The 15,407-nt window shown below is 32.1% G+C and overlaps 1 protein-coding gene across 1 annotated transcript in view; it reads right to left on the reverse strand.

The window, feature by feature from the left end:
* Nucleotides 1-400: 400 nt before the first annotated feature.
* Nucleotides 401-15,407, reverse strand: part of LOC124357172 — a 66,188-nt gene continuing 51,181 nt past the window's right edge. Inside the window, 4 exon segments of the mRNA XM_046808694.1 lie at nt 401-5,621; nt 6,053-6,210; nt 11,555-11,661; nt 13,581-13,687. Coding sequence (XP_046664650.1) covers nt 5,385-5,621; nt 6,053-6,210; nt 11,555-11,661; nt 13,581-13,687 — 609 coding nt within the window. The 3' untranslated portion in view covers nt 401-5,384.

The raw sequence follows: 15,407 nt of genomic DNA on the forward strand, positions 1-15,407 counted from the left end.
ATTTAATTATGAGTATCTGAAATTTCCATACACATACGGGGGAGTCTGCAGTGGTTATGTCATTTTGTGGATATCCATAAACTGAACCGTTGCATCATTTATCATGGTTCACATAACAGATGGACATTTTTGCAAAACTTACTTATTTGACGTGTAGGGATCCCAAACCTGATACTTCAGCTTGAAATTTAAATTAGATTTTATGAAACATCAATACCTTCTCTTTAACAATACTGAATAAGGAGAAAAGTAGTGAAGAAGAATTAGGACTTGTTTCAGATGTTTTCAATTACCAAGCAAAGATATCAAGGTTCAGCATCTATAACTGTAACTAAAGCAGATGAAAATTACAATTGGAATAAATTCTGAATTCGGTTGGCTGGGTAGTGAATAGAATGTATAGAACAAATTGTACATGTCTTTACTGATTGTTTTTGACACAAAACAATGTTTGTACAATACTGGTAACAACAATAAGTCTTTTAAGCTAATAACTCAGTTATAACACATTTCACTTACAAGCAAAATATAGAGGCCGCTTTTTATGGCCAGCTGAAAACAAATATTTTGTAAAAAACACAACATTTAAATATATATTTAATAAAATTAAGATGGACAAATGAAGTAAGCAAGTCTTTTGTATTATGTACTTCAAACTTTACAGACATATGAGTATATAAAATGTTTCGGTACTATAAAACAATGGCCTCTCCTCTATAATATCATCTGTTCAGAAATACGGTAAAACTAATAACATGGTACATTAAATAATATCAAATGTACAGCAACGGTTTTCAACTTACAACTGTCCTGATCTTTTTTTGAGATTGTGCACTGCAAAGCAAATGAGTGAATGAGAGAAAGAAATGATCTGCGACAGCTAAATTAAAGCAATTATTAATAGTCTGCTTATTTTTTACCACAAAGAAATAAAACTAACCACAAGTTGGAGCTAAGCATCACGCCCGGTGTAAAATGCACTGTTGTCACACTGATTTTATGTAAATCATTGTTGTACATAACAATACGTTCAAAACTTACAAAAGAAATAAGTGCATATTTATGGAACTCAAAAAAGATAGAGAGCGCAAATATATTGTAAATATGAAGTTACAGCGTGGTATGCAGATATGTTTGCACCGGAAACACACTAATCGTGGCATAAAGTAATATCTGTAATGTCGATTTTATTTGTCTACATTACAAGTCACGAATGTGTAAATGTATTGACTTATGACCGTTGAGAAGCACATGGAATGCGTGACACGCCAAAAACATATCAATATCCTGTGCTATTCTTTTAAAATCGTGTTTGACAATGTGCAGCGCGGTAAGAAGGATAGTCGCCTAGATAGATACAATGCGGTCACCAATACTTGTAGATATATATTTTTGTTTATTTCTTCCTCCAAGAAACAAAAAATAAATTCAAGTCTGGCAAAAACAAACTCTCTAAATGCACGTTAATTGTATCCATGCCAAATTTTTTCAGTGCTTTAGTGGTTAAAATTGTAACAGTACAATTTACGCCAGTTGTTGATAGCCTTAGCTGTTGACTGAATTTTTTAATTTTTAGGACACAATTTCTTTATTCCGTTACTTCAGATTAGAGTAACTAATTAATTCTGAACTTTTATTAATTGTCCAAACACAGAGGTTAACTGCTAATCACTGAGTTATTTTTACTTAATTTAACCATCCTAGTGAAGGAGAGTGTCTGGACTTAGCTTAACACTTACAATTCAATTTATAATCTGCCTGACAGCAAAAATGTTGAATTGAAAATGAGTAAATTGGGCAAATATTAAGAAATTGTTTTAAAGTGTTAGTGGTGGAAACTGGAACATTTTATTCAATATATTTAACATAGCACCATCATTTTGTTTATTTAATACAATCAAAAATATCTGCGTGGTTTTCATTACTAGTTAGTAAATAACATTTTGAATAACATGATACTCTGTATTGACAATAATGATATCCTTTTCATTCTATCAACTTCTTAAATATACAAAGTTACAGCTAAACTTCTACTGCAAAACAGAAATGAAAATGTATTTGCTCTACATATAAACATCAAGATGTAATTAAAGGGTTGCTTTTGATGGAAATCAACGTTAACGCGGGACTTTTCACACGTCTACTACCAGCCCTAGAATTTATTCAACGTGTGATCACTTACATCCTGATTCAACCACCTGGCCATTGTGATTTCGCATTTTTTTGTTGTTGTTATTTCTGTAAATATAATTAAAATCCCATAAAAAATTATTTCATTATTGTTCTTTTAAAACGGTTTACATCACTACATAAAATAAAAACAAATTTTCATTATTAGGCTAGGCCTAAAAATTACATCCAACTACAACACTTGCAGCATGCTATTTTGCACTTAATACACATTTTAAAATATTAGACTTGTGCTTTAATCTGTATTGACAAAACATTTATATTTTAACATTGTGCAATGAACAAAAGCAAACATAAGTCATTCTAAACAGCAGCGAACATCACGTTCTAAAATGCTGATAGAGATCAGCTGATATAAAATAACTGCTTGCAATTGATTGCAGAGGAAAACTGTTTACACAAAAACGGGCTTTCACTTGAAACCGGTGTTTCTATCAATAACAACACAGAATGCTGTAATTATTTACATTGACCAATACGTTTAATCAATATTCTATAAGTTTTGAACTAATTCTAACACATGTTAAGCATAATTTTTTGAATAATTATTACGTTACACTTTTAAAACTCAAATCTTGGTCCAATTCCCCATCCTGTATTTATTTACAAGTAAATGTAATAACGTCCATTCCCTTTTGGTAAACAGCACCTGACATACATAACATATGCTATTTCAGACTTATGCCAGATTGGTCTAATGATTGTTAATTTTAATACTACTTAATTAAATAGATTTAGACATCTATACTCCAATATCAGCTAATGCCGCAACAGGAATCTAACAATCCTGTGGAACGATACCTCTCCTACTTTTAGAAAGAGTTTCTCTCAGAAATCAATTGGTGTAATCTTTTACGCCATAGAAAAATTATTTTTAGTAGTAAAAATTTGAAAAATGTTTAGCATTGAGCTTACTAGTAGCAATGTTGGCATTAAGTAAAATACAGAATAAAGAAGTATTAGCAAACAAATACCAACACGTGATGTAGTTATTTTGTGGACTTAGTATGTTAAATTAAAACAGTTTTATAGTAATGTATAAGGTCGACTTCCAAGAAAAGCAAACTTGTTTGTACTTCTCAGTTCAATATGTTAAATGTTCCTTTCGGGCTGTGGAAATAAATGGTATAGTTGTTTACCTCTGTGAAATTGTTTACATTAGAAAACTCGTTTTAGAAGAAAAATAAAATAACAGTATAATTGAGAAATTACTAGTATAATCACATAAAAACTCTCTTCTCTGAGTAAAGGTCTGCAACTTGTTGTATGAGTTGCCAATAATCTTATTCAAACCAATTCTGCAAGAGAAGGGTTTTGCCTAATCCTTATGCATGCAGGTTTTTCATGCATGGATCAGTCAAACTATTCAGTAAAGGAAACTGATTGACATAACTCTTCACATGGATCATGTTTGTACATACGTTTCTTAACAATTAAAATTATTTAATTCAACTCATTTTAATTTACTTATTTACCCTTTACATTTCACGTCCTAAAAATTTATAAAACACAATAAACATAAAATTATGTTAACAAACTTATTAATCTTAACAGAGATGTTTCTAATTCTGTGAACAAAATAATTTAAGTACAAGTACAATAGTCACTCAATATAAGATCACACCACGGTAAAAGAGCATAGAGAAAGCTCTTATCAAGATCACAAAACGATATAGTACTGTAATATCGTCGGCAACAAGAGAACTGAAATTAGTTACATTGGACATAAATAACTACGTAATATTGTACCTGAAGCTGACTAACTCTAAACTGAACATGTCCTACAAAGCGTGTTCGAACATTGAAATGTGCTTGAAACTATACATGGTGCCTACTTCTTAAATAGGCAGTTGAGTCATTTCACGTGTACTGTTTGAGAAATTAAACGTTTAAAACTTTATAAAAAAATGAAACTGTACCTAAAACAAATTTATATTGTTGACTTAGGTAATATATTTTATAAACTTGAAAACTAAGGAAAGAGATCATTTTAACACAAATTGCAATATAAAATCTAGGCTATAACAAATAAATAACTATAAATCATGTTTGTATCAACAATTAACAAGCGTAATCGTATTCCTTTAATTAAACATATATTTAAATTTTATAACATCCATTGTAATATAAAATGTGATTTATATTGGCCTACTCTAAAATAGTACACAGTCTATTATAAGTATTTACAAAAATTTCAATAAAGTACGTGTGAGTGATTAGTTGTATAGTAAATATCAATTAATTAAAATTATATTTTCATAACTTGAATTTACTGTTTTAAATTGATATTACTGGTTTATTTTTTGATACATTAAAAATAGGTAGTGTCTGTCACAACTGCATAATAAGTGAATACACTAAACTATTTCAATTTAATCTTATTTAATTTAAGCTACCCATTTCCTATAGCATCTGGACTTGCTGGGAGCAATATAAATAATAAAAAACTATTAACAGTCATGGTTGACCAATAGTTTACATATGTGTTTTAGAGGTAATGACAATTTTAAAAACTGTTAAGTTTCAATTTATATGTTACCAATGAAATTAAGACAATTGTGTCTTGATATTTCACAATTTAAACAAATTACTACTTATTTTGGAATTTTTAAAAAGGCGTAAGAGTAAAGCTAACCGTCACAGTAACAATGTCCAGTAACTGACGAACTGTATAACGTTGTTCCTTTGTTAACTCTACTGTAAATATATTTTAAACTCATCACACTCAAAATTTCAACTTTTTAGGATTAAAAAAAGGTAAAGCCTTGTACTACAACTCAGCCTAACTTTAACAACAAAGGTTAAAACCCATTCCAATGTAGCAGAATAAAAAGATTTAACAACAAATATGTCTTTCACACTCATGGGCACTACAAAATTTAATATTGGTACATTATACTCTATACATTATACAAAAGCATTGGGAACTGAAAGATCTATGTGTAACAATTAATACTTCCTCATAAAGCACCATGTTTGTGCAAATCGCTTACAGCTATCCATACACTTTACCATCGTTAGTCTCTTAGTTCTCTTAGAGTAGAGTGCTATATTAAAAATAACGCTCTGTCGAAATATATTTTTGAAAATTAATGAATAAGGGGATTTCTTGTAAACGTCGTAACTTCTATAAGGCCTTATACATAATGAAAGATTACAAACATATAATATACGAAACGGAGAGAAGTGACGGTTCAGTTCAGCTCCTGAGATACGCAGCCCAGTATACAAGTTGGGCAGGCAAAGTGGCGTACGACCAGTGGTTGTTGGTACAGAGACCGCAGCGCCTGCGCCGTGTTGGGCAGCGAGCGGTCATCCACACATCGAGCGGCACCTGCGGCAGCCTTGTGTAGCGCTGCGCTGCCGTCATACTTGTGTCCGCAGGAGAAACTGATGACTTCACTTGGTGACACCAGTTCGTTCTCTGGAACCTGGGAATCATCCATTGTCTTCAGTGACATACTGGTACAGGATTCTAAGTCATTCATAAATATAGCTTTCTTATTTGTATTATGTAATCCAATCCCAAATTAGTTTAGATTAACACAATTTAAATATTTTATTTTTGTGAAATAAACACTTTTTATAATACACAACTTTTACAGTATCCCATTTTGGTTATTTTCAAATATTCTAAATCAATAATGTTTAAGAATTAAAATTAAATCACTTCAAAAAACCTATTTTAGTCACTGCCACTACCACTGAAGTAGGTTTGGTGGTTTTTTGTAAAATTTCCCTGATAATTATAGTTTTAAACTCGGCAGATGTAACACTACAAGATTGGACACAAGTAGCGTTACTCAGCACATTGGACATGACAAACAGAGATATTCAAAGCCAAATGTAGGGAGCTACTCACTGAGAAATCAATATCGATGTACGGCTGGGCCGGCTGCTGACAGCTGATCTGTGAGATGATCTGGTCCAGAGTGAGAGGTTCCGAGGTGAGACTGGCTGCTGTCTGGTCAGCCCAACTCAGCCCAGATAAGAGCTCCATCACTTCAGGTACGTTGTTGTCTGCATCAAACACAACAGAGAATAATACAACAAGTGCTCGACAAGATGATGTGCAGTACAAGATATTCAACAAGTACAGTACAGCATTTGAAAAAGGCTCATATCATGTTTGTACAATCTTTTATAAGTTATAAGCACCTTGAGAAAAGGGGTTATTAATTAAAACCACTGTTTATAGGTAAAATAATGAATGATTACATTTTATTAAAGTAAAATGAAAGTACAAAAGACTATCTAATTTGATGTACAATAGACAAGTTTTACTTAAAAAAACTGCTAATAGTTTTTTGTTTCACCACATTGCAACAAAAATCCCGCAGCAATATCCTGCCAGCATCGAAGTGATATTGTGTTGTTGTTCTTTTTAGCACCAAACTGTGTTTAGCACCGCGTAGTCTTCATTATGAGTCATTGCCGGTACAGTCTCTCACGCAATTTCTTTGTCACGTAAGTCACGAGTCAGTTACCTAACGAACTATATGGCCTACTGATCACCTGCCCAATCATCACAATCTCACACAGAGTTTTCAAGTTGAAGGCGCTGTTTATAAGTGTTATTTATTGCTCTATATTTTTTCTTTTACCACATAGTACCTCCAATTACACGTAAGCTCAAATTATTAAAACTCGAAATGTAGAGACTCTACATAATGCATTCTAATTATTAAAAATCAAAGAAATCTTCTTTGGCAAATGCAAATGTAACAAATTATCTACTTCAGATTTATATCATTTTAGTTTACTATTTAATCATTTAAAACTAAAACAGGGGGGACACAGAATGATAGCTTACATAGAAAACAGAGTGCTTTATTTGTGATAGAGAATAGAATGGTCTCAAAAAAGGAAAAGCTGTTTTTCGAGCAATAGTTAGTGCAAACTTTACAGAGAGCTGTAGATTGTTACTAAAAAGCACAAATAATAATGACACTACTATGCCTATATATCTTTCAACTTTAATCTTAGTCCATACAAATTTAAACATAAGAGAATATTCTTACTTTCCCACTTCATAAACCATTTTATTTAAGACAAATGTACCGTATTCTAGCTTGTTTGTTAGTGTAAAAAACCTTCAGACACATCAATCACCCGATTACTCATGTTTCAAAAGTCACATTAAATTACATATTATACATCATTATTAGCTTGTCTGCCTAGTTCTTTACACAATGCTAGGAAAAGTTTTCTTGTGAGAATTAATTTAAACAGTTACAAAAAGAATATCATTGTAGAGGTGTTTTTTCTTTGAGCGTTTTAAGATGTCTTTTATCTGGTTATTCCAACGCTTCTTGACCACAAAGAACCATGAAAAGATGTATATAACAACTAATAGTTGTGAGCATAATAAAAATAAAATAATGATGTTCCAGAAGTAGTAGAAAATGCAATGAAGAAAGAAGCAACCTCACACACTGTCTTAATTTTTAATTACTGTCCAAAAGCATTTTTTTGCGTGCAGAAACCAGAAAAACTCAAAACAAATACCAACCAACTCTCTTAGCAACAGGAAAAATGGTGAAGTAATAAATTTTTAAGAATTTAAGAAAAAGAATTATGTTCAATGTTTAGGGTCCCATATCAGAATTGGAAGCAACACAGAAGTAGGCTAAATATATCCTCACCATTTTATTATAAATTTGTTGTTTCTTTTATTAATGGCAAACTAATGCTGAAAACAGTCAGTTTTTTATCACCTTCATATTATTGAATATGGACAGAATGGAACTCAAATTTTATCTGAAAAGAAAAATGCATCATTGAGGTAATCATGGACAAACAAAAGATACTATCTAAATAAAATTAGTGTAGAACTAAACAATACACAGTGAGCAAAGCAATCAGGTAACTTTATTTCAGCTGGCAATGGGTACAGATATTTTTTTTCCTTTTGGAACACCCATTTTATGAAGTGGATGAGTTTTTTGGGATTAGTCATAAATTAAATAATTATTGTTGATCTTGGGAAATTCTTTTATCTGTGTTGTAATTAGTTTTTAATTAATTAATTGATTTGTTTTAATTGATTTATTTATTTAATATATCATTTCTTTTAAAGATCTGGACGAGCTGGAGGATTGCATTGCTCTTAAAATTGAAATGTACAATATTGTGTTTTCAATGTGACAATGTATGTAAAATTTACCAGTAATAAATGAGTATCATATTTATAAATAAACGTAAAAAAATTTAATATGCACGAAGTTAAGAATTTATTCTATGAATATACTATATGCTCACTGTTGTATAATATATATTCTGAGTCATAAATTATATAATTATTCAAAGAACTGTGTCATAGTATGCTCGAAACGATCACCAACTTGTATACTAAACTGATGTCTGTAGACTGAGCTACACATATCAGCCAGTGAGTACATTCTTTGAACTACCCATATATTACATACCTTTGGAAACTTTAAAGGACACAAGCACGAAAGGTGTTATGAAGTTAGAACCCTAGAACTGCTAAGCTGTTTTTGGGTAATTTGGACTTTTTTTAAAGTAAAAATATTTGTTTACTGTAAACCTTTGTTTTTTATACCATTTGTTCACATAGAACTATAAAATACTAAATGAGTAATACAAATTCCTAATGTAGATATTTAAAATTTTTCCTGCGAGTCAAAGTTAAAAAACCGGTTTTAAAATATAAAAAGGTGGTAGGGGTACACCAAGGAAAGATAGTGAATAAATTAAAAATTACATGGTAGACAAATGTACCAAATTGATTATGTATGGTTTTATTTTTTTTATGTATGACATATAGGACATAAACTGAAAATAGTATTTGAAAATCATAAATTGTTACTATGAAAACATAAATTTCAACATACAAAATTGTAGTTACAATGCACAGACAAACAAACTAATCATCACTAGTTTTCGGTGACTGTAACTAACGTTAGAATTAACATTATGGTATCACGGCATTCAGCTGTTCATTACATCTCAAATGGTTTATCAACCAAATAGTTTTTTGACCATATGAGAAGAGTAAAATCTCGATTATCAGAAATAATAGGTGTTAAAGATATGTCGGATCACCAAAATTTTCGATAATACAATTATGTTATTATGAAGAACTGCCAGAAAATATAAGTATACTCATATTATAACATTACCACATAATTCTATAATATGCACAACAACAAGAATAATATTTTTACAGAACAATTACAATCAACAATATAAACTTATTTGTTCTTAAAAAAAATCAGAGGCAAGAGTAAAAAATACAGAACTTGCCACTGCTATACAAGCACTGAGTGATAATGGAGAAACAGGTTTTCCTGCAGCCAGCAGGATTGGTGAGTGCATCACTGACTTTCCAAGAAAAGATGTGAAAAGGGTGGTGGCGGCAGTGTGGGGGCATATAGCGATGGAAAGATAGTGACTCATCTATTAACAGTACAGTTATGACTGGAGAGGGCTCTTTAATGCTTTTTTTTTGTTATATTCGTCCCGGCACTGAGGTGGTTGAGGTATTGTCCTCCATTGACAGCTCTCACAATAAATATTTTGAGTTTTGTCAATATATATATGTTAGTGATCTGCCTAGCTACCTTCGTGGTTACTGCGGGTCACTTATGTATGCAGATGATACAGTACTCCTCCTCCAAAACCAAACACCTGAAACCCTGGAGATAGAATCTTACATCGCAATCAGCATGGCCCAAGAGCACTGCTATGCTAATGATCTGGTCCTCAATGAGAGTAAGAGTCAGCAGATCTTCCTAGGAAGAAAAAGAAATGAGGTAGCTGAAATACCAGAGCTAAACAGAGTGCAACAGGCTAAATACCTTGGAGTGATCATAGATGATAAACTGTCATGGAACTCTCATGTCGACCAACTTTGCATAAAATTAAGCTCTTCAATATATGTCTTGAGAAGACTTAAGCAGGTGACCCATGCCAACACGGCTAAAACAGCATACTATGCTCTGTTTGAGAGCCATCTGCGATATGGTCTGGCTGTTTGGGGAAGCTCCTCCAAAAGAAATCTTAAAAGAGTTTTGGTACTCCAGAAGAAGGCTATACGTATTCTCTGCAATCTTGGACCACAGGATTCCTGCAGGAACTCATTTAGAAATCTTAACATCCTTACGGTAGTCGGACTCTTTATCATGGAGGCAGTTACCTATGCAAGTAATCAAAAGCTGGCAAGAGGAGCTGACACCCACAACTTTGCAACAAGAAGAGCCAACAATTATGCTTTGCCTGTCCATCGGCTAAACATCTATGAGAAACAACCATCCTACATAGGTGCAAAATACTGGAACATTTTCCCAGATGAAGTCAAGGCACACACTAACCATCAACTAAGGAAGAGCGTCTACAAGTGGCTGCTGAAACGCCCCTTCTACAGTCTGGAGGAGTTTGAATCTGGCAGCAATAAACTTGATTAGTTTAAATTGACCTAATTTGTTGAATTCTTTAATTATTATTGTTCTTTTTAATGTATAATTTCACTTAATGACAAACAAAAATGATTAGGTTAAGATTGACTCATTACTGTTCTCAATGAATATGTAATAAAGATTTATGATTATAATTATAGATTAGGATTGTTGATACCCAAATTATTTGTTCTTTCTGTAGCATCTTGACTCAAGCCTACTGGAACTGTTTTTAATACTACTTAAGTCGTTGGAATAACTTGGATTTCCGATACTTGAAGTTCCAATAATTGGCGTCTTACTGTACTGTGATAAGTGACAAGAGCTAATGATGCTAATCAACGAAATATCTGTTGATAACAGTTGTTGTGACAGAAAAAAATAAAACCGAAGTACTGTTGGTTGCCAATTTGAGGATTAATAAAAATCAAATATATGTATTGTGAACTTAAAAAAATCAATGAGCGTAACATCCCATGAATTATAAATTGTTCCTTCAAAATTACAGGAAGCCAGTTATCGTTCCGTTAATAAATCCTTACAATCTTTCTTAAAAAGGTCTATTACTTCTTAGGCTCATGTTCTGAATACCTACTAAGTTTTCCAGTTCACAATGTGTCAAAATACTGTTAACACAGTTAAATATGTAGATATTTCAGCCTCTACATATTGAGACAGATTTTTAACTGAAATGTTTTATTATTGTAGTAAATAGCCAGATTTTAACTAGCGAAAGTTAGATCAACCATTTAAAATCAAGCAAAATAAAACAGTTTTACTTAAAAATCATTGTAAAACTACTCAAGAATTAAAATATTTCTAACATTATTACATTTGAGTTTACAGACTTACAACATACACATATATACTCAATGACTAAACCAACATCCTTCAGGTTTACAAACACATAATAACAATACTAAAACTGAACAGAAGTAACGCACCTTTATCAGTAACATGGTTCTCCATTGCTGAACACAGCTGTAGACTGAAATCTGTAGAGAGATTGCTCAGAAGCTGCTGAGCATCTACACACACATCTGAGTCATTCCTACACAGACAATCACAAAACACATCAATCATGTTATAGTATATCAGTCTTTCACCATGCTGATATCGGATATCGTATTCAGTGTGCTTGTTCTTTACAAGTACTTACTTCAGTCACCTTCGACCCTCTGGTGTAACCTTGAGTTTTTTTTATGTACAACTTTTTTAGTTAGACTTTGGTGAGTCCATAGCCATATATCTAAGATTTTTTTTAAATTTTTGTGCATGCTAACAATGTTGTCATATGCCTTAGGGATTTTTTTTTACACCTGATTCTAATCTTCAAGAGAGGTATATCTTTCTTAGAGTGTTCTCCAAAGTTTTAAAAATAACAGAAATACGAGGTCATCCAGAAAGTAGTACCCATTAGTGCCACATGAAGCGCTGAAGAAGCGCGTAGCTGCTGGGTAGGGTAGGACCGCGTCAGTGGCTTGCTCTGTGCAAGATTTGCATGACACTAGCATTGCCTGTGTTGTGTCAGTGATCATTTATAATGTTTAAACAAATTGAGCATGTCGGCAGTTGAGAAGTGAGGGCCGTGATTAAATTTCTTAATGCACCAAACGTTTGACCTTGTGATATTCATTACTAATTAAAGTACGAGTCGTCTGTTCGGCCCTGGTGTTGCAACATCAATCTGGGGAGGGGGAATACACACAACTAGGAACGTTCAGGGAGACCATCTGTCATTACAGACCAACTGCTGAGCTCAGTAGACGGGCGGCACGTCACAATTGATGAACTCTGAGAACATTTAGCTAATGTGTCTGGAACGATTGTTCAACAGATAGTCTTGTCAAAGACCATTTGCATTATTAAAAAATCTGTGCAAGGTGAGTCCCTTGCATGCTTACAGATGAGCACAAAATCAAGTGTATGGCTACAGCACTGACGTTTCTGGGATGTTATTCTGATGAAGGAGATTCTTTCCTGACTAGCATCATTGCTGGGGACGAAACATGGGTTGCTATGCATCACTGAGAGTAAACGACAGTCAATGGAGTGGCATCATGCTCATTTGCCAATCAAACCAAAAAATTCAAGACAGTACCGTCCACCAGGACATTTTCTGTGATCGACGAGGTGAACTGCTCTTTGACTTTGTGGCCTATGGAGACACAATTAATGCTGATACATATTCTGAAACATTAAAGAAATTATGGTAGGCAATACACAATCGACGGCGAGGTCTATTGTCTACAGGGGCCAATCTCGTTCATGACAACACCAGACCTCATGCAGCTGCGATAACTTTTGCAGCAATTCAAGTGGGAAACCTTCAATCATCCATGGTATAGCTCCCAGGCTTGGCCCCTTCGGATTTTCATCTCTTTACAAAGCTCAAAGACATTCTGGCGGGAAAAAGATTTGGCAGCGATGAAGAACTTAAACCAGGTGTGACTAAGTATCTCAATGTGCTGGCTGCGGAGTACTATGATGTTGGAATACAAAAACTCATCACACGTTATGACAAATGCCTAAATTTGCTTGGAGTTTATGTGGAGAAGTAGTGTAAAGTATGCTCTTTCCAATAAAAATGTTTATATTTGTTAATATTTACTCCTGTGTATTTATTGCACAAACAGGTACCACTTTCCGGATGGCCCTTGAAGGTTTTGTGAAGATTTTATTCAAATCAAATTTAGACTAAAAAGGCATATTACAATTTGAAATTTTAGAATATATATATATATATATATGGATAATAAATAACTTACTCCGAATATAGAAAAATGTATAAATCAATTTTTAAAAATCATGAAAGAAAGTCAAACCCATATTTCAGAACAATCACAGCAGTTACTGTTGTACAAATAGATAATTAAAAGTAATCTGAAATAATTTCAAACTACCATTACACAAGAAATTAACATTTTTTTTAACTATTATTAAGCAAGAGTTATGTTGCTTTTGACTTACCCTAAGAGAAGAAGACCTAGAGGATAAGACACTAATGACCAATGAGAAAGCAGCAAAGCCTCCAGCCTGCACACTGGAAGTTTGTGATTCGTCCAAAATTCCAGTCCCTGTCAAACAACAAACAGAGAGAGTGAACAACTTGTTCATTAGGAACTTAAATTTACCTTTTTATTACACATCAAGTTCTTCCCAATAACTGGGAATTACATGTTCGGTTTAAACTTTCAGGTTATGTAATATTTTAAAATAATTTTTGAAAGAACAAAAGTGTTTTGCCTTACAAGACAATAAACATTTGTAAAATTGAAAATCTTTATTAATGTGTATAAGCAACCATATTTTGAAGTTTTAATTTAGTAATTAAATAAGTAATGCCTTTGATTATGGAACAGTTCTGAGATGATGTGTTATGCAATGCTGAAATCTGTTGCCACTGGAAACATTTTGATTGTGTGCTGTCTTGCTGCAAATGACAGAACCAGTAATTATAAATATATTAACCTTTTTTACTAGGATGTCACCTCTCTGTTGATATAGTGCAACATTAGCAATTTTACAATAGTACAGTGTTATTATAGTATTACACAAACTTGTTAATCTAATTTATCAAGCTTAGGCAAGCTGTTTCAACCTTGATATTGGAAAAAACTGGCAAAGTATATATTTTTTTTACAGTGAAGTTTTTGATAAAACAGCCCGAAGTGAGCAGTTAACAGTGACATAGTTTATTACTGTTGTGTAAATCACAAATGCTGTGCAAATAGTATAATCTGCTGATGTAAGGGTTTTATTCTTCTCAATAATTCAAGTTCATTTACAATTAATAAGACTTAAAAATTGTGTAGTACTACTACACCATGTCTACTTCTATGGATTATTTGACCATTTTTGTGTAGTATCTATACTTAAACATTTTTTGAAATCTCAGAACAACAAATACATTACACCTTGAAATTGCTTTTTATAATCTTCTATTAAATTTTAGCAACCCTGAATAGATTACAAATGGGTTCCTGAAAACTTCTTCAATACAGTAAACCTAACAAATACAAAAAAATGATAAAATTGTATATTTTTTAAATTTGTTTGTTTGTATTAGAACATTAGTAAAACTTGATGTAATAGTTTATTTACAACTGGCAATAACTGTGCTTTACAACACAAAAATAAAAGATATACAAATATGTAAAAAGAATGTAATCATATATTTGTGATTGTTAGATTGTTTTGGATATTGTAATTTTTAACTAATCAAATTTTTATTCTTAATTATTTTTACCTGGTTATTTGTTTTTAATATCATGCATAACCAGAATATACTGTATAAGCAAAACTTAATAAGTAGTACAAATAAGTTTATTACAATATTTTATAGAAAGTTATTCATTTTCTCTTTTAATTTCAAAACAGATAAAAAAAAAACTGAAACTAATAAAGATAGAGAGCGGTTTTTAATACCAAAATGTGCAGAATAAAAAATACAACAAAATTATTTTATCTTTTTAAAAAATCAGAAAATATTTATATGATAAAATATATACTATATAAGAAAACATATATTTAAACAAAATAATTTAATTTGAATGTAATCAACATATTTTTTTAATATGGGAATGATTTTAATTTTGATCTATATATCGTTTATTACAAGTGTTCATAATTTCAAAAACATGCACTGAAAACTAAAACAGTAATGGAAAGCTAAAAATTAAACTGAACTGGTGATATGTCAATGGCCGGTCCAGAGTGGAATAAAATACGCTATCTGGTCCTCAACACTGTTCTACTTTACTGGTGATCTAACAACAGCTAGTCTTATGAAAGCAA

Source organism: Homalodisca vitripennis, chromosome 1, assembly GCF_021130785.1.
Source record: "Homalodisca vitripennis isolate AUS2020 chromosome 1, UT_GWSS_2.1, whole genome shotgun sequence".
Lineage (NCBI taxonomy): Eukaryota > Metazoa > Arthropoda > Insecta > Hemiptera > Cicadellidae > Homalodisca > Homalodisca vitripennis.